Genomic DNA, 20,649 nt, shown 5'->3' on the forward strand with positions numbered 1-20,649 from the left:
AGAGGGAATATGATACGCCCGCTCTGCTCCACAATCTTCCCCTCATTCTTGGACAGCTGTGGTTTTGAAATGGCTACTGCTACCTGTGTCTAGCCAAGGCTGCATTCTGTCATGCCAACGAATACGTTTGTTTGTTCCATCTAAGATGCTGCCTGCATTTTCTTTCTAAGTAGAAAAGCTTCTAGCAACCCATTTCTAGCTTTGCCGCTGTGAGGGCACAGCACCTGCTGGTGTTGCTGAAGAGAAGGGTGCCAATGTACTTGCCAGGCTTATTCAAATTTCCCTTTCTCCCATCACACGTACTGGTTCATCATTCATACTTTCCATGTGTGTCCTATTATTCCACAGATCTCACGCTGCCTAGTTGCCTACACCTTGGCTTCCTAAGACAAGTCTTAAGTTGTGTTCTCAGTCCCAGTACGTGAGCAGCAGTTTCGTGGACCTATCTGGCTAAAAATAGCTTTCCTTTGTGTTCACACCCTAAATTTATGCTGGCAAGTTGAGCTAATTGGTCGGCCTCATTATTGTGTTTCTCAAATTTCCTTTGAATTTCAGGTATGAGCATTACCACCATGTGTTCAAATAGATACTGCTCTGAGTAGCTGTTGTCTTAACTTTCCATTCTTCTGCTGCTGAAAGTGGTTTTCCTCACTGCTGCTGGTTATCACAGTTCCAATCTGTGAGACATTTCTGGACCGCATTAGTGATCGCTCAGGAGGAGTCTGTGAGTGTGTATATTCAGGGCCACTGATGCTCCTGAGCATGTTCCAAGGTGACTCCAAAGGCCATTACTTCTGCAAACTGATGGCAGCCTCTCATCCCTTTGCAGGTGGCAGCTGCTTGAAGCCCTGTTTCCTGCTGTGATTTTACAGGATCCATCAGTAAACAAACTCCATTGGTTATTTTCAGCATATAACTCATTGTATGCTGGGGCATTTTATAGCCAGAGGAGTTCAGTCTTCCTTGTATCGTTGATTTGCTGGCCACGGACTAATCCGTTCACGTTGGTGAAAGGTAAAGGTTAACTGTTGGCCATTACTTAGTACTGTTTCGAGAGTTTTTCCTCTAATCCATACATCATCAATGCAGTGGAAAAATTCTCTAGAGTTATGTTGCTTTAAAGTATTGTGGATGGTGCCACGGCAGATGGTGGGGCTGTGTTTCCACCCCTTGCAACAGCCAGTTCCAGACGTGTTGCACACCATTCCAGGTGAAGGCAATTGGTGTCTTGCCTTTTCTGCCAGAGGGATTAAAAAGAAAGCATTTGCAACATCCGTTGTAACATACTAGGTATATTTCTTGGCTTCTGGCTCGTGCAAGAGCTGTAGCACACCTGGAACTACAGCGGCTAATGCATCAGCTATGTCATTCAAAGCTCTGACGTCTGTTGTTAACTGCTATTCTCCAGTGTGCTTCTGGACAGGCCGAACAGGACTGTTGTAAGGTTAATGTGTTTGAGAGTCCCTCTCCCCTTGTTTTTCCAGGGAGTCGGTTACTAATTACTTTTTAAATTTTTAAAACCCAGACAGCCTAATACATTTGGTTACCTGCATCTGCTGCCAGGCCAGCAGCAGGTTCCCCCCCAGTTCAGTGAATTCAGATGGGTTGTCAGAACAGTATGTGGTCTGGAGGCTGGAGCAGGAGAAGGCAACGGTTGAACCGAGCTCTGACTCTGCCCTGTGTTCACAGCTTCTCAGCCGGCAATGCTGCATGTCTGGGGGGCCTTCTGTTCGATTTGGTCATACCCTCTCTATTTCTGTTCAGGAGCATCTATAAGTCCCAACATCTGTGACAGGGGCATGCAGAATTCCCATTCTTTCCAGGCATTTTTCCCCAAGATTTTCCATACTGATGGAGTCTTGGTATTATCCCTGGCCTTGCTGTTAATCCTACGGCATGCTCCCTCCAGCATGGTACATAGTAGGTCAGTCCTTGGTCAACAGGGGTCCCAATCATGTTATCAGCCCCTGCTTCCTGGACCCGGCAAGTTATTCCCAATACAGAGAAACAGTGTCCCAGCTTGCGTGTCTTGCTCTTTGCCTGTCTGTCTGTATCTTATCAGCTGCCGCAGGAGATCTGTGTGCCATCTTGCAAAAGCACATAGTGGCAGCAACAGCACAGAGTCAGCTTTTCTGCAGACTTCGGACCAATATGGCAAAAGCTAGTGTTTGGGAGGTTGCTTGGTATCATAAAAACTAGTTTTAGTTTGCTTGTCCACTTAAAAAAAAAAAAAAGTCTTCCTTTTTCTATATGCTTGCAAATAGTCTGGGAAAGATTTCCCTGCTTGCTGCAGGAAAACACATTTTTCACCTGTTGAAAATAAAAATTACTGCATCACAACTTCTTTTTAAACTGTTTTAGTCTCTGCATTTGATGTGACTGGGGAGCCCAGAAGAATAGCATCCAGAAAATTTTCTACAAAGAATTCCAAGAGGTTATGAGGCAAATTCCTGTGACAGTCCAAGAGCTTAGTTCTTCATGGCATAAGGCCTGTTTACAACAGTTTTTCTAAATATAGAACAGTTCCTTTAAAATACATAATTAACAAGTCAAGTGCAGTAATCCTTCTAACAAGTTTTAGAGAAAAGATAATTTTAAAAGAAAACATTTACATTTTAAGTCAGGTCTCGTCACACAACATCATTGCTATCTAAGAAATGGCATCTTTAGCTGTACTTGTAAAAGGAGAACCTCTTAACTGAGGCAACTGTTAATTAACTGCAGATGTTAATTCCACTCTACTTTCCTCGTAGCTTGAGTCCTGTAAAACTCCTGTTGGATCTCTTGTTTCTTCAAAATTTTTCACAAAAAATAGTATTCATTTCTTGATGTGTGTAAAGTATCCACAAAGCTCATTGCGCGTCGAGCCAAAGAGTTTTAATCTACGTAAAATCAAACTTTGTTTTTAGAATAGCAGTTGTTCTTCTGTCAGGTAAATGTTATGACTCGGTGTACAAGTTAATCTTTTCATGAAATAGAAGTTCTTTTTGATTAAACACCCATCTAATTCATTGGTAAAAATCAGATTTTAAGTCTAAAACTGTCTCTATATGCCTTTTTGCTTACTCACAGAAAATGTTGCTTGCATCTTTTAGGTTTGTGAAGAAGTCCAATATTCTGGAGTTAAAATAAAGTGAAAAATTTGTTAAACTCTGATATTTCCAGGACGGCCAATTCTGCAAGTCTGGTTATACTTCACAATATTGGTTATTACTGCCACAAAAATATTACACTCAAAACCTTTTCTATCCGGAAAAAATTGAGTTACAGTGTTTAGACTTGTATTTTACACCACTTGTTTGCTCCCAGTGATTTGGAGGAAAATATTGAACCTGCGTGAACAGGGAAGGAGATAGTGATGATAGTAGTAGTAGCATGATGTGATGAATTAAGAATACATGAGGCAAATGTTTTGGGTAGGGCACAGTTTTTATTAGAGCTGATGCTATTGTTGGACAAAACAGACAGCTCTGGAGTCACACAAGTCCTTGTTAAATTTAGAAACAAGACGTTTCAGGATAAAGTTTGGGGGAGGGGTTTGGGGAAGCCTATGTGGAAAGCTTTTGCTTAAGGCTATCTTTTCCTATATTTCTGTCATTATCTTTTAATCTATTGTTTCTTCCCCCACCTCCAGCTATCCATGCCTGTCTGTATTCTCCCTATTTGACACCAGAAGTTTCTGCCTGCCTCTGTGTTTCTCAGTACATCCTGGATGTCAGGCATCCTGTGATTGAATCACAAATTCAGTAGTTAGTTTAACTATTCCCTGCCCTCTCCCTCCCCAAGTCTTGCAAATGATTATACAGACATCACCTCTCAGATCAGAGCTGTCCTTGCTTGTCTCAGCCGGCAAGTTTGCAATATGATTTATGATGTCCTTCCCCTTCTGACAAAAATTTCCAGCTTTTCTTTTTGCTGTTTTGGCCTTCAGTAAAAGCCAGCTCTTTACTGTGCTGACTTAGCAGAGACGTGGACCTTTTCCCCCCAAAACTTCAGGCAAGAGCTGTGATTCTGAAGCTTGGGCCTGTAGTGAGCTGACAGCTTCTCTGCATCCAGACATCTCCGACCCGGTCTCCTTCCTCCTCTTCCCTGATCACTTCTGCTTCTACTCCTTTCCCTTGGGTGTTGCCATTGCATCTTTGTCACTGTCTCCATTGCCAATCCTATACCCAGGCATGGCTCCCTTCAGCTTGCAGTTCTTACCTGAGGACAATTTTTCCATCCACTCCTATTGTTTTCCTGTGGTGTTCTACAAAATGAGTAAATGTATACTGCAGACTAAAGTCTGGCGTGTGTAGTGGCTGCCTGCAAGTGATAACACTGGAATATAACATCCAATTTGTGTTAGAAGGTGATACGGAACCAGAGTGGAGATGGTGATCCTATTTCTTAGGGTGGACATGGAGAATTTTTGATAAAAGTTTTTGTCTAAATATAGCAGAATAGAAGTGGAAATGCTTACGGTTTCATTGTGAATGCATTCCAGATGTTGTGCTGAGTACATGAACATGTGGAAACTACTAAGAGTGCAGCCTTGGTATAAAAGGGAAGATTTGTCTTCTTCCCCAAGTATCAATAATGAAGGATGGGAAGTAAAAAAACCAACACAAACCACCTTTTTTTAAAATGAGAAACAAAAAATAAACCCTCATCTGACAAAACCTATGCCACATTTCTGACTTGTCATATACCTGTGGCTGCCACTTAGTTGGATTCTAACTGATCTATTTATTTTTTTATCTGTCTGCTTTGGGCACCTAACACTAGTCACATTGACTTGGGTGCGTGTAGTATCTCTGTGTGCATGGCTGTCCTTCAGATACATTTTTTTTCTTTTTTTTAGGTAGTAGTTTTGCATGTGTGATACAGAGTTAGTTGAAATAGAAAAAACGAGCCTTCTCCTGCGTGTTCTCCATCGTGCAGAGAAGCAAGCTGCTGTCACATCACGCATCCCGTGGCTGAATGTTTCCAAGCTGCTGAACATCTGCACGTTTCCAAACTGATGCTGGCTTGGTGCAGTGGAGCACAAGCTGTGAAATCCTGGCTCTCTCAATTGTCACTTAATGAAACTGTGTCTCAATCCCTTAATAGTAAATACTTGCAGGAAGAAAAGTGTCATTGGTGCTACTTAAATACGTCAGCATCTGAAGTTCGAGCAGAAAAATAGGTTTGGTTATAAAATGAGTTTGTGCCAGAACTGTTTCAGTCTCAGAGCAATGGATTAAAATATGAGTTGAATCATTGCAAACCACTGTACTGGGTCTGGTTTCCTCTAGCCCCACCTTCTTCACAGGAAACCCTCATTGTAACCCCCAAAGTCTTCCTCTTCTTTCTTTTAGCAAAAACTGTAGTTTTTTAAGCTATTTTTAAGTATGCAGATAGAAAAGACTGAAAAATCTTTTTAGCCATAGCTGAACAAGCCATGATGAAAAAAAGTCTAGAAAAGCAAAGTCAATTTTTCTGTTCAGTTAATGTTTCTGACTAGATTACAGATTTTGTTTGACTTTTGCTATTAGTATACAAATTGTTTTGACCTGGTGAGACTTCAGGTGAGGCAGTTAAGAGGCAGGCCGTGAAATGAAATTGTCAGCTTACAAGTACCAGCAGACATAAAGCAGTCCTGGTTACCATGAGCCACCATTTTGGTGTACTGCTGTAAAAATGAGAGTATTCTTGGCTTAGTTCTGTGCACACTGCAAGTGTATATTTCAACTAAATTTTATTTTAAAGAGGAATTTCTAAAAGGAAGGCCAAGTTCCATTTACTTGTTCATCATAAGTTATAATTTAAATTATTTTTCCTCGATCGGAGTGAGGATTACTTACCAGCCTAACTGTTGAACTTTTGGAGCTTTTACTTCACTGTCTGCCAGATCACAAATCTTGGTTTCTTAATACTTCCTTTTTCCTTGTGCTAGAATTTTACCATCTTTCATCTAGTACAGACCTCCATAACCTTTCTGCAGCTGAGCCTCGCTGCCGGTCTTCCCTTTTCTTCCGAGCCCTCTCTGCGACTGCTCTTCCTTCCGTCCCTCCCTGCCCCAATCCAAGAAACTACCAGAGGTGCGGAGTGTGAGCAAATAAGGATGCAGGCAAACCAAAATTCTGGTGTTTCCTGAGCCTTTGGTGGGGAGGGAAGCCTACGATCTATCATGGAATCATAGAATGGTTTAGGTTGGAAGGGACCTTAAAGATCATCTAGTTCCAACCCCCCTGCCTTGGGCAGGGGCACCTTCCACTAGACATCATCTTACACACTTTATCACCGTGTAAAGCATTTTACTGAATTGGAATGAGCAGAAAAAGCGCGCCGTTCTTGATGTCCTTGCTCAAAAGATCACAGAATTGCCCTGAAAACACTTTTCCCTTTCTCCGCATGAGGCCGGGCAGGGTGCCGAGCTGTACAGATGCATGTAGTGGTTTTCAGCGCAAAGAGAGGAGAATATTACTATCTGAATAGAAGAATAGATAAACTTCCGGTCATAAAATAGCATTAGGTCGCGTGACACCAGTTGTAGTTACTTTCAGGCGAACCAATGATTTTATTCAATTATTCAATACTAAAGAGTTTGCAACCTGCTTGAATAAAATGGGTTTCTTAAATTTGAGACTAATCTTTTGATTAACCGCCATTGTAGTCTTTCCAGGGTATTTAATGTTTAATTTTTGGTGCTGTCTGCGATTTGGGTGGTTATACCAGTGAGGCGTAACATTCATGAATCTGCTCATGAACATGAGAAGACTGAGTGTTCAAGGGGCCTTCCCAGCCCCACCATCTCCTCCGGTGTCCATCTTAGTGCCGTCAGTGTGTATATCGCTCCACAGTTTTCAAAGTACAGTTTTGACTGCTAGTGATATGCCCACTGTTTTGAAGTACACGCCACAGAGCAAGAGATTTCACAGGTGTTGGTAAACTGTAGAGAGGTTCTTGCCAAGAACTGATGAGGCTATTGCTAAATCTCTCCTAGCAAGAGGCTAGGACCAAAATATGGACGGGTAAATACTTATTCATGTGAATGACGTGTCCCAGCCAAATTGGGGCACCCCAAATGTGGTTTTACACAGGGTTCTTGTACCCTTCAAATGTTCAAGTACAATGTGGTTTGACTAATCACTAACACCCACACTACTGATACTAATCGTATCAGTAGAACTTTGCAAAGCAACTATATTTCTGCAGCATTCTTGATGCTTGTCTATTGATCCAGGCATACCTGGAGTCAGCCTTGCTATAGTTACCTATGATGCCAGCCAATGCCGAGAGGGTTTCAAGAAGATGTTAGAGGGGCTAGGATGTTGGCAATATCTTGGCTGTCCAAGGGGTATCTTTTATCCTTTGCAGGCAGCTCTAAGCATCCAAAAAATAAAGTCCTTATTTACAGGGCTGAGCTGTCCTTTGGTTTCTTTTATTTAAGCATGAACAATACCAAAGTCTCCAGTAAAATTCCACTATCTCACTACATTGCAATGTATAATGTGAATTAATATATCTTAACAAAGTTAATACATTTTCATACTATAAAGACTGATTGATACAATAGTTAGGGAACTTTCATAACAAGAGTAAATGTGAGCCTTGTGGTAAGAATGCACCTGGTTATGGAAATTTAGGCTATGTGAATAGTAGCTGTAAGGCTTGTCGGCTTTGTGAAAGCTTAAAGCCCTGTCTATCAAACAGCTTAAACTTTGAATATGTAGACTGTGAGCAACATGTTCTTAAAAGATTTTGGTTTTTTAGGCTTATAAAAAATTAACTACTGACACTTCTTATGCCAAGACAGAATTTCCAAAGTGTCTGAATGCAAAGTAGGTGCACACTGCCTGCTTGATCTTGGTGAGATTTGAGAACAGGGTTTCCTAAGACTGCTTCAGAGCTCCCGGTCCAGCCCTGGCACAGGTCTCTGAAGAGGCAATGGTGGAAGAGCAGAGGTGTCTCAGTCTGTTGTGGCTGCTCCATGAACCTCCCTGGGGGAACGGTGATTACCCCGGCACCTGAGACTTGGGAAGAGGGGCAGGGGTTGCTCCTTGCCTACCCCAGGGGCAGGAGGACAGGGCTGGCTTCCATAGGTGCTGTGTTGAATCAAGAGAAGGCAATGGCAGTGGTGGTCCCACGTGTGGGGTGACACTGCACAGCTGGGGACTGACATTTCTGACATCACTCCATACTTAATGCACAGAGTGACGCCTCTGCGGTTTAGGGCTACTATAAGGAAGAGTACCAAGAACTCAAGAGCAGTTACCTAGAAAGTTGAAACTTTCAGTGTGCCTAGCACTTGCAGGTACAAGTACGAACATGCAGGCTTTAAATAATGTAAGGCTAGGCAATATTTAATCTAACACCTGCAGCCTTCGTCAAGGGTATCCTGCACTTGAATGCAAATGAGACTATGCTTCTGTCTGCTGATTGTATTTTGCTTTAGTCACTGAATTTACATGAGGAAGCTTAGCATTTGCTTTTTAGAAAATACTTCATTAAAACACTAATTTTAGTAATACATTTATGCTTGGTAAGGTCAAGTACTTGGGTAAAATAGCAATAAGCATAGTATATGGCGTTTGGAGTCTTGAAGCATGGTCAGGCCCTTCTGAAGTTACAGGTAAGAAGAAATGAACAAAAATCAAATAAAGATCTCCAGTATCTTTTTATTTGTTGCCGTCTGGATTCAGCACCTTTATTAAAGCACCTAATTTTTCTAAATTTTCCTATCCTTTTTGAATCAGGAAAATAACCCACCCTTTTTGCAAAACCGTTTTCCTCTCTTCCCACTTCCTATCCATGTGCCCTAAACTTGTCATTTCTTGATGCGAGTGCCATGCTTCTGTCACTCAAATGTTCTTCTAACAGCCTTTGTTAATGTAGCTTAGGTTTCTGCTTAGAGACTTCATGAGACAGAGCAGTGTATTTCAGTTTGCATCTGTAAAAACAATTGCAGAGGGATAGAGTGATTTATTTTATCTGCAGTTACGAGTTCTGTAGCACAAGGAATTGAGTCCAGTGACTAGAAGTGGCCCAAGTCACAGAACCACAGGGTGCTGAGGCTGGAAGACACCTCTGGAGACCTTCCAGTCCCATCCCCTGCTCCAGCAGAGTCAGCCACTGCGAGTTGTCCAGCACTGTGGTTAGCCAGGTTTTGAATATTTTGAATATGTGGGGGAGGTACTCTCTGCAAGAAACAACTTTCCACAAAGCATGGAAAATACTTTAGCTCTTTCCAAGCTGCTATTAGTGACTGGGCTTTGGAAGCTCTTTTAAGCTTGAGGAGGAGATCTGGGACCTGTGGCTCTGCCGTTTGATGTTGGTTTGCCAGCGAGGGTTGTAACCAGAAGAGAATCACCAAACCTCCATACCATTACTTGGAGGGAAAGTGGTCACGTTGGTTATGGATATGTAGAATTATGAACTGTAAGAAAACAACCAAACTCTGCTACACAACTTGTCACTGGGCAGGTTGTGATTAAGTTGCCAAATATTTGATTTTATCTTCACTACTTGATTGAAGGGACTCACAGGAGTTCTTAGACCTTTTGTAACAATTGCATAGTTCACTTTTAGCCCTTCTCATTTCTGGATAAGCAGCTCAGCATTTGACCGGGCTGTTGCCATCGTGTTAATTCTCTAGCTTTGTGGTTGACTTAGTTCTTCTGTATGCTTTCTGCTGATTTAGAGCTATTTATTCTGTGCTCTTATTCCTTCATCAAATCTTGCTTATAGCTAATGTTAAGATTCCCATTTTCTACTTTTTACTGCTCAAAGAGGCAATAAAAGTTGTCCAGTGCATGGGAAACAGACCAGCAGAATTACCCAAACTGTGCTTCAAAATATGTTTGGCTTTTTTTCCTCCAGTGAATGACTTGTTTTACCATGTTCTGTTAAAAAACCCCCACATGACTACAGTTATTTAAGTAAATAGTTTTGAGTCAAATTGTGACCTTGTATGCTTTTTTCCTTGTTTATTTAAAATATTAAATTGCCACTTTTGGGTGTAAGGAATACTTACTAATTCAAATATTAAAATAAATCACAGATTAGTCTAGAAACTGTTTTCTAGCAATCAGATCAGAAAAAGATTGGGCCACATAATTGTGTAACTTTTTCTGTACTGTATTTCATGATTGGTGCAAATGAAGTAACTTTTCAGGGAAGTAGCTTTTGGATCACTGTAAAAAAAATAAATATGATCGTTACGAGGGGAGTCTTGTGCATCTTTTTGAAGAGGAAATAAATCTTTTTATTGGTTGCAGCGGAGACTTTGCTGACTTTATTCCCATCAGATACATTAGTGAACACTCCAGATGTGCAGAAAGCAGACACTCCACAGATGTAAAAAATTATCTTTGTTTTTTTGGCAGATTTACAGTTGTTATTTGTGTTTAGGCTGTATTTATTTTAGGCAGGAAAGGGTTTCATTCTTCTGAACAGAACTCGACAAAAAAAGGTTTTGTTTTCTCTTGCTCTGCAGAGAAACCAGCCTTGAAAAGCAGCATCAATAGGTGAGCGCTTATAGGAGGAACAGGGTTTGAAACCAACTGTGTGGGATTTAATTTCATGAGACTCCAGGCAGGGCTAATTATAAACTGCTGCTTGGCAGTGGGAGTAAACATCCCATCTGTATTGCCTGACGCAGAGGGATGTTTCCTGCAAACCTCTGCCCTGGCTGAGAGGAGTAGTACAGTTTTGAGTACGTTCCTCCACCCGCAGCAAGTTGTTTTTCATGTTCCAGGTTCTCCATTTAAAACTTTAGAAAGGCAGTTCTTATAGCAAAGTATGGAGAACCAAGTCACCTTTCTGCCAGGCTTTTTGAGATTAAATTGCTCCTCTTGGAGATGCTGGAAAATAACTGTCAGAATGTGAGCTGAGCAGCAGAAGTCTTTTATTGTAGGTAACTAATGCTGGTGGGGCAAAACCTGGATTGGAATCAAGTGCTGGTAAGCTTAAAAAGCAGTTGTAAGGGATGTGATGGCTTTGCTCAGTTATTTAGTGTTTCGTGAACAAGTTTCAATGTGTTTGCCTTCCTGTGTTTTCTCTAGTTTCTGTTATGGTTAGGTGTTGAATATTTTTCCTCCTCCTGGTTTTAGTCCCCCAAGGGGAAGGAGTACAAGACATGGGAGTATAAAAATCCAGTTTCTCAGCTGGAATTTGGAGAAACTGCTTTTTGCCTGATTGTGCAAGAATTTATGCCCTTGTGGCTACCAGCATCCTCATACTCCGAGAGGGCTGCCAAACCTTGTGTAAACTCTACAGAGATGAGAGGCCTCCTTGAGCTTGAGATTTTTGCATATTTCATGAAAACGAGCAGCTAGGCAGCAGGGCAGACACAACTTGGGCAATCACCAACCGTAAGAAATTTAACAAGAGCAAGTGCAGGATTCTGCACCTGGGATGGGATAATCATGGTTATACGTACAAACTGGGGGACAGGAAGCTGGAGAGCAGCCCTGTGGAAACAGACCTTGGGGTTTGAGTTGTTGGCAAGTTTAACATGAGTCAGCAGTGTGCCCTGGCAGCCAAAAGGGCCAGCCTTGTCCTGGGGTGCATCAAGCACAGCATACCTATCTGGTCAAGGGAGGCGATTGTCCCACCCTACACTGCACTGGTGCGACCCCACTTCAAGTAGTGCATGCAGTTTTGGGCACCACAATATAAGGACAACAAATAATTGGACTCAATGATCTTAAGGGTCTTTTGTAACCTAAATGATTCTATGAAACTATTAGAGTGTGTCCAGAGGAGGGTGACTAAGATGGTGGAAGACCTCGAGGATAAGACTTACGAGGAGCAGCTGAGTCACTTGTTTTGTTCAGCTTGGAGAAGAGAAAGCTGAGGGGTGACCTCATCATGGTCTACAACTTCCTCAAAGGGGGTAGCAGGGGAGGAGGTGCTGATCTCCTCTCTCTGGTGACCAGTGGTAGGACACGAGGAAATGGAATGAAGCTGCATCAGGGGAAGTTCAGGTTGGACATTAGGAAAAGATTCTTCACAGAGAGGTGGTCAGCCACTGGAACAGGCTTCCCTGGGAAATGGTCACAGCACCAAACCTGTCAGAGCTCAAGGATCATCTGGATGACACTCTTAGTCATATTGTTTAGTTTCAGACAGTCCTGTAAGGAGCAGGGAGTTGGACTTGATGATCCTTATGGGTCCCTTCAAACTCAAGATTTTCTATGATTCTATGATTGTAAGTTAGTCAGCCACTAATGGAGTGGCAGGTAGTGTCCAGCGGTGGGACAGGGACAAGCTGACCGCTGCCACCTGGTCCATAGGCCTACAACTGGAAGACCAGCTGCAGCACACGGGCTCTGTGGCACTCTGTGATGCCCTGGGAAGGGAGAGAGGGAAGGAAGGAGGAGAGCACCAGCAGTTGTAGAAAAACAAAATTCAAGCAGTCTGTTGCTCAAGTCAGAAAGTTATGTTTGTGGTGATTAATCACAAGCCTCCTTTCTTGGTGTGTCGCCATACACGTGACTAACGGAGAAACTTTCCAAAGCTCGTGTCGGTTTCCGCAGTGGAATGTAAATATGACTAATCTAATACCATAGCAGTAAGTGTCTGGGAGCGGTGATGTGTCTTTGCAAAGAACTCCTATTTGCGTAGTTACTTGGCTCACTTGAATACCCTCTAGCTCATCAGCTTTTCAAAAGCTTATGTTTGCTCTTTTGTTTTACCTGCTGGTTTTCCCCCATCTGACACAAACTGTGCAGGTTACTGGGGACAGCCTGCTGCAGATCTGTCTTGAGATCCTGGTTTTTGAGCTATGGACATGGAAGGAAAACAGTGTAGACACTTCTGAAATATTCTTGAACCTGCTCATGCCCTTAGGAGCTAATTAATACCTGCTGTATTATGCTGCATATACAATATAATATCTGCTTTATTTGCAATTATCTTTGCTTAGACTAAGAAAACTCTCATAAACTTGGTTACTCTGGGTGCTCCTTAAACCTGTAGGGAGTGCAGCATATTCTTACTGACTCTTTCTTCTTGGGTCCTGATGCTACCTTTATTCTGATTCTGTAGCTTTATCTCTGTTTCTTCCCTGGAAGCAGCTGAATCCCTGGTACTGAGCCTCTCTCCTTTCAGGTTAAGTAATTGAACTTCTAGTTTAGTTGGATCCACCTATACTAAGCTTGAGCGAGTACAATTGTAAAAGCAAGTTCTTCAAAGACATACGAAAGTTTGTCATGAACAGTGGAGAAACACACAGTCTTTACTGGGAAAGCAGACTGCCGGCACTTCAGAGTATAGATTATTGTAATGAGTTTCATAAGCTAGGTTCCAACATTTCTGCTACCATTATTGAGATAAGTAATGTGTTAGAAGAGCCTGACATCTTGCTGCGTGCTTGGAAAACAGAGTTGTGGTTGCAGAATATTGAATCATTCCAGCTGCTTGCTTTGCAGTGACCAGTTCTCATTCCTCTTCTGTAGCTACATTCTTAGAGGAAAAATCAGATGCATCAATGCTTTATGCCTGTAATGTCTGAATTAAGGTATCTCTGATTAGAATTAACTTCTATTCTGTCTGGCTTGATACTCAGTAGTTAGAAAAAGTCTTCCAGTTTCTTTGGGGTTGAAGCAGTATATTTGGATGTCTTTTTCTTGAATAGCTGGTATCTACTTTCATGCCTCTTTCTTTTTCCATGCTGCTCCAGTGAAAGCAGGAATGATGAACTATCAGAAATATCCCAAGCAGTTGTTTTAGCTGTTCATTTATCTTACAAGCCTCTGCTGCTGAGATCGCACTACTGTATTCCTGCTGTGAAACCAGTTTGTATCATGAATATATTGAGTTAGTGTGTTTGCAGTTGGCTGGGTAAGCAGCAGTAGCTCTCGCAACTGACCTAATACAGCAAGAGACGCTGTTCTTTTCCTAAGGGTGGAAAATGAAGGTTAATCTACCTGGAGTGGAGAGCTCATTGTGGTGACAGCTGCATTTAGCTGTCTTTTAAGAAGTTGAAGAGACTGCTCTGGATCATCTGTGTTAATAACTTAACCACCTTTATACTGTTACTGTTTGTTAGAGGAAAAGATAAGTCCTATAAAACCATGAAAATTAATTTTTAATGCCAAGGTATGAAATCCATTATTCAGTCATATAACTTTATACTGGCCTTTGCACTCCAAGGCTCTTCTTCACACTTGAATCTTGTAAATTCTTGTGAACTGGAGCTGTGCCCTTGCTCATTTTGTTGTTCAATGGAAGGAAGGCTAGGAAAGAACATGCTGTGGATGCCACTAAGAAAGCAGGCAATAGCAGTGTCAAGAATAAAGGATTAAGTGCATTATATTGACTGTAGGAATATATGTTCTGGCCCTCCAGATCCTTTCTATGGAGACAGTATTTCGTGCTGTTCCTTTTTTTTCCAAGAGACATGTGGATGGTGGTCTGGGGAAATAGAAAGTCTGTCTTCAGCTCTAACTCAAACTATTCTTTTAGTTTGATGCAAGAAGCAGAAAACATACCTCAAGATAGATCAGAGATGTGTTTATGACTGTAATAAGTGTTGGTTTTGAGTAAGAAAAAAACAATCTTCTTATTGTTGCTTTCATCTTTTACAGGCGATGATAACGACTTCAGCTTAGAAGATGCACTTGGTAATTATTACACTCTTGCAAATTGGGAGGCAGGTGGGAAAATAGCAGCTTCTTTTTTGACTTGTTTATTTCTGAGTATTACCGTGTGACCGAGCATGACACCTTGCTCACTGGGGTTTGTTTAAACCTCAGTGGAACAATTCAGCTATGGGTATGTCAAAATGTTGACCGTGTAGAACTAAAATTTGTCTTTGAGAACACTCAAGGATTCCTCTTAAGGGGAAATGTCTTGCTGTGTAGACTTCATCTTGTGCTTTTCATTGTGTAGACGTAGGCTTATGTTTGTCCTTCATGTATGTTCTGAATAGTGTATTAAGTGGTATTTAAACTTTTTTTTTCTAACCGTCCTTGACAGAAACTACAGAGAAGCCTCTTCCATCTCGGAAGCCACCACCATCAGATTTTGGTAAGATCTAATTGGCTCAAAGACAAAGACTTTACTGTAAAGTCAAGTGCAGTTGTACATACTAATTTGAGAGCCTGAATTTTTCAATGTAGTGGCACACAGAGATGTGATATTTCTATAAAAGAAAGCAGTTCCCTAGTAGCAAAATGGTTTCTGCTTTTTGGAGCCTTCTAGTGCTTTCACAAATTTACTTTGTGATTTCACAAGCTTAAAGACCCTATGAGAATCACTTCTGTTGGCTTTCAGTCTGCATGTTTTGAGCTTGCTCACCTTGAGCAAGGTGACATTGACATGTCCTGTGATCACCAAAGCAGCATGTAGGTTGGCAGGTAATGCTTGGTAATTCTGTGGTGCTCTTCCAAGGGCCACTGTTGAATGAGCATGCCATTATATGCTTGGTGAAAACATTGTGAGGAGCGTTTTGTGTAAAAATAGTCTAAAGCAAGTTCAGTTTTTGCATTACATTTAAAATTTCATTTCCTTCTTTGTAGATGATTTTAGCTTGGAACATGCTCTTCATCCTGGTAAGTATCATGTTTTCCAGGATACTGCTCAGAGGTACTTGGTACAATGTCCATCCGTCCTTTATTAACTAAATGTAATAAGGGCACTGAGTTGATTAAGGTAACAGACTTCAGATAAAAATAATTGCAGTCTAGTTACATTATTTACCTTAATTTTCAAGGGTCTGGATGGCAAAAACTGTATGTATTTCACTAATTTCTTAGGCAAGTCCTACTTGTTTCATTGCTGTGTCTTCACTAGATGGCACTAATTCCATAAACTATTACTTATGGAAGTAGTTTTTAAATCTGAAGTAGTAGTACTTTCCAGGAAGTAATTTTAGTAGCACAAGCAAACATTAATCTGTTTGAAGTAATATGAGGGAAGGTACTCTTTCTAATGTGCTTCAGCCCGGCAGTGTGGGCAGCAGCAGAAATTGCAGTAAAATGTGCATCCAGTTAGGCAGATTTTCAAGTACCATCACTAGAGCTGTTGCAGTAAGGACAGCTTTCCTAACACAGGGCGTACAGCTGTAGGACAGCAGCGCTGATTGCTGCTCTGATTTAGCCCTTTGAAGTTTTGTCTCTCTTAAAGCAGTCTGTTTCCAACTGCTGACAATTTCGAAAACAGAGTTGGCTAATCGAGAAACAATTGGCTGAATGAACCAGTGAAGAGAGAGGATCCTTTATAGGATGGAAAGCCTAAGTTGGGGTCTTAGAACTGTGCCCTGGAGGTGCCTGCATCTTTACTTTGAGCGTGCAGAGAGGCTAAGGAGACTTGATCTGACACTGAACTAGGTGGGCGTGTTGATCTGCTTGAGGGGAGGTTGGCTCTGCAGAGGGATCTGGACAGGCTGGACCGATGGGCTGAGGCCAATGGTATGAGGTTCAACAAGGCCAAGTGCCGGGTCCTGGACTTGGGTCACAACAACCCCATGCAGCGCTACAGGACTGGGGCAGAGTGGCTCAAAAGCTGCCAGGCAGAAAAGGACCTGGGGGTGTTGGTGGACAGCCGGCTGAATATGAGCCAGCAGTGTGCCCAGGTGGCCAAGAAGGCCAACAGCATCCTAGCCTGTATCAGGAATAGTGTGGTGAGCCGGACTAGGGAAGTGATCATCCCCCTGTACTCGGCACTGGTGAGGCCCCACCTCGAGTACTGCGTTCAGTTTTGGGCCCCTCACTACAAGAGGGGCATTGAGGTGTTGGAATGTGTCCAGAGAAGGGCTACAAAGCTGGTGAGGGGTCTGGAGGACAAACCTTATGAGGAACGACTGAGGGAGCTGGGGTTGTTTAGCCTGGAGAAGAGGAGGCTGAGGGGAGACCTTATCTCCCTCTACAACTACCTGAAAGGAGGTTGTAGAGAGATGGGGGCTGACCTCTTCTCCCTGGTGACAAGTGATAGGACAAGAGGAAATGGGTTCAAGTTATGTCAGGGGAGGTTTAGATTGGATATTAGGAAACATTTTTTCACTGAAAGGGTTATTAAACATTGGAATAGGCTGCCCAGGGAGGTGGTGGATTCACTGTCCCTGGAGGTGTTTAAAAAAAGGGTAGATGGGGCACTTAGGGACATGGTTTAGAAGTGGTTTTTGTCAGGGTACGTTAGTGGTTGGACGTGATGATCTTAAAGGTCCCTTCCAACCTCAGCAATTCTATGATTCTATGACTAGTGCTAGAGCTGGGAGGAGGCAAGACCACGCAACATCAAGGTGAAGTAGCACAGAGAAGAAATGGGCCGCTGGATTGGTTCAGCTGTTGGTAAAAACACAGTTTTAGAAAACCAATGCTGATGTGTTAATTTGGTGTGAGTGACAAAGAGTGTGACCAAACAGTACAAAAATAATTACTAAGATCACTCATTTTCCGATTTTGTGGCGAGCTAAATGAGGTGTCACTCTGGGGACCATATTTGTAGTTCTGTTGTGTGTATCTGTTTGGGGTTTTCTTAATTTTTTTTTCCTAAGTGAGGTACCAACCTTTATTATTGATTAAAATCTGGCAGTTTTAAAAGAGGAAACAACCAAGTAATCTGTACCTGGTAGAAAAATTTAAAGTAGTTCAGTGTTTGAAATCAGATACGCAAACTAAAATGCTGCATAACACTTGAGTTCTTCTGTATATGCTCAGTTATAACAAGGGTCTGACATACAGGCTAATGTAGCAGAAACACTGTTAATTGCATTAAAATACAACGTTTAACCTAAAATAACCAAACCAATACAGCACTAGTGAATGAAAGGAAAGGAATATGTCACAGGGAAGATTTGATAACATTTTTTAGGTCAGATAGTCTTTCAAGGTCGCTATATGCTCTGCTTTTGGTCTCTTCACACTAGTAACTTTGCTTACTTTATTCTAACTCCGTTTGCCTACAGATGACCCCAAGCCAGGTCCGCCTGCAAATCCTAGAGACACTGGTAAGACTAACCTAACAGGAATTTCTGAACAGTACAAAAGTATTTGTTAATCATTCCTATTCCCTTTCAAAGTTACTGTATTGTAGTCTGCTTTTGATATCTTAACCCTTTTCTGTTTTTTTTTTTTTTTTTTTCCGAATTTCTCTTTTGTGTGTAGATAACCCCAAGCAAGGTCCACCTGCAAACCCTAGAGACAGTGGTAAGGCTTCTAGCATAAACTCTTCAATCTTGATGTGGTTTTACTATCTCAGTTAAACTTCTAATACTTACTCCTCGTTAGTTGGCTGCTATGTATGTCAGATGTTGCACTGGATAAACACTGAGGATTGAGGAAAAATTGTCTTGCAAATAAGCTTTGCAGCAGTCTTGAAATTCCATAACAGACCTGTTGAGTCGCTTTCACTTAAAAGCAGGAGTGTGTGGGGAGGAGGAAGGATGGATCAGAGTATGTGTGCTTGGGGTAATGCTGTTCTTGGCTGTCTGTGGTGGAGCACCTGTGTATTGGATTGATTCCTTTCATCTTTACAAACTGAATCCCTGTTAGTCGTGCTAAAAAGTCAGTAGGAACCACCCGTGAACGGTATTCTTAAGGCATCTAAATTGAAGGTAAAACTCAAAGTTAAAGGGTTATTTTTTTCAGTTTTTCTTTTAAAGGCCCTAGTTAAGAAATAAAATTCTTTTCTTTTTGAAAGGTAGGCTTAAAATACATGTCCTTCCCTGCCTGTTGTGCTATAGAGGTCTTCTCTGTCTTTGCCTAACTCAGAGAAAACAGATTTAGATGGATGCGGCTGTGATGATGCCATTATCCAGGAATGCGGTAGTAAGGAGTCCCTAACTGAAACACAAACCTTGGTTCTTGTTCCTTCTCCTGCCTAATTTGCGGCAGATACTTGAATTCTGAGGTCTTGCATGCCTCAGTACGGTGCTTTTGCCACCCAACTAAAACATCCTCTTATGCAGTGCTTTCAGTTTTGGTGCTTGAAACAGACTTGCTCTGCATAAACTAAAGATTGATTTGGCAGCAGAGGGAAAGGGGCCCCGTGAGGTAGGGTCCAGTGGAAATGGAGAGGGACTGGTTCAATGTCCTGCAGTAAATCAGAGGAGGGAATTATGTTTGGATCTTTCCATTGTCAGGCAAATATTGCAGCCACTGGACTATGACATGTTGAACATTTGTTTTGTTTTTTTTTTTCCTCCCCTTTAGCTACTGTGTTGTAGAGGTTCAAAAGACTGGTTGTGACTCAGAAACCCAACTCTGAGGAAATATTCATGGCTGTAGCCTTGAAAAGAAAAGGTCCTTTCCTGTCCCCGTCCTTTCTGTGCATTAACAGGACAGTGAGATTCGGGCCGTTCCATTAACTAGCTTAGAGGGCTTCTTGCTTGCTTAGCCTATGACTTGTGCAGTACTGCCTGCTCTTGGACACTGCCTTCTCTCAGTTGTTCAGGAAGTCCAGAGGCAGCAGTGCTGCTGTCAAACTGTACAGTACCGACGTCAAGGGGCTTGAGGTTGGGAGGGCTTTTGAAACATGAATGTGTTGTGACTATGACGCTGAGCCTAAAACCACCACCAACTCAGCTGAACGATCTAGAGAAAACGTCCATGTCCTTATGTGCCTTGAGGTGTCTTTTCACTGAACTTAAAACATGTAAGATAACATTATTTTTACTTTTTTATAGGCAACTTTGATGATTCAGATCTGTCTGATGGCAGTTTACCAAAGGGAGGTGGCGGTGGTAGTGGCAGCAATGGTAAGATAGTAGGTTGTGCTTCATATTGATCCTATGGGCTGCCTGAGCTTTTGATAAAAGCTTGCTCACAAGCTGGTTAACACAGTCTAACTTGTAACACCTTTGGTTCCGGTGTCTGAAACTTAAGAGCATACTTCAAAAGCAATGTGTTCTGTCTCTGCCAAAAAAACCCAGATAATTGAGAGCTAAAACTGGTCTGGGAACCTTCAGTGATTTTTCGCTGTTATTCTAAGAAAGATGGGTTTTAAAACTGAGATGCGAATGTGGTACTTACTTTAAAATTCACCACAAGTATATTTTTTAAAGTCATCCAGGTGTTATTTTCAGATCTTCTGTGACATGCTCTCAGTTTCTTTTAGTTCTTGTGGTTAGGAAGTCCAAGGGTGGGCCAGAAGAGGGCCCGCCTTGCGTTCTCAAAGATTTCATCTGTCCCACAGGATGAATTGATCCTTAGACTTCCAAGTGATGTAGGTTATATGTAAACTGAGCAGTATAAAAACAAAATTTGTTTTGAGTAATCTGCCATGTCTAATTGTTACGGCGCAGCTCAGTACAGGGGTGGTCATGGGGACCAAGCTGCAGTAATGGCCATCATTAGGATGGGGTTAGTTGTCCCTGTGTGCATTACTGCAACTTTACTATTTCCAGGTCAGTTAGGTTAAGTATCTTGATGTGATGTTGAGATGTGCTGCTGGTTACTGACTTCTTCAGAGAGTTGTCCCAGACGGAGATTACTGATGCTAATTTTTTGGGAATCTTTCACCTTCCAAGGTTCCTTTGGGGCAGTAACTTGAAACTTGGCAGGGGCAAGAAGCATCTGTTGCGACTTGTGCTGTATTTCCATCTGCAGAGGTTCCTGCTTCAGTGGTGCAAGTTGCATAGTGCCGAATAAGGATAGTATTTATGGAACTCCATCTCGTTTGCTAAAAGAATTGCAATAATATTTAGTAAATGAGGCTGGGATTTTAGGAAAAGATAATTGG

The 20,649-nt window shown here is 41.9% G+C and overlaps 1 protein-coding gene and 1 long non-coding RNA gene across 2 annotated transcripts in view; both read left to right on the plus strand.

The window, feature by feature from the left end:
• CD99 (CD99 molecule (Xg blood group)) overlaps nt 1-20,649 on the plus strand; it is a 32,479-nt gene that overhangs the window by 5,315 nt on the left and 6,515 nt on the right. The window contains exons 2-7 of the mRNA XM_054214831.1: nt 14,556-14,591; nt 14,947-14,997; nt 15,489-15,521; nt 17,876-17,917; nt 18,075-18,116; nt 19,595-19,666. Coding sequence (XP_054070806.1) covers nt 14,556-14,591; nt 14,947-14,997; nt 15,489-15,521; nt 17,876-17,917; nt 18,075-18,116; nt 19,595-19,666 — 276 coding nt within the window. The remainder of the gene's footprint in view (nt 1-14,555; nt 14,592-14,946; nt 14,998-15,488; nt 15,522-17,875; nt 17,918-18,074; nt 18,117-19,594; nt 19,667-20,649) is intronic.
• On the plus strand, nt 834-6,607 carry LOC128915043 (uncharacterized). Its single transcript, XR_008468498.1, has 2 exons — nt 834-1,014; nt 4,844-6,607. It is a non-coding gene; the product is annotated as an uncharacterized LOC128915043 (long non-coding RNA).

The sequence above is a fragment of the Rissa tridactyla genome, chromosome 1 (genome assembly GCF_028500815.1).
Source record: "Rissa tridactyla isolate bRisTri1 chromosome 1, bRisTri1.patW.cur.20221130, whole genome shotgun sequence".
Classification (NCBI taxonomy): Eukaryota; Metazoa; Chordata; class Aves; order Charadriiformes; family Laridae; genus Rissa; species Rissa tridactyla.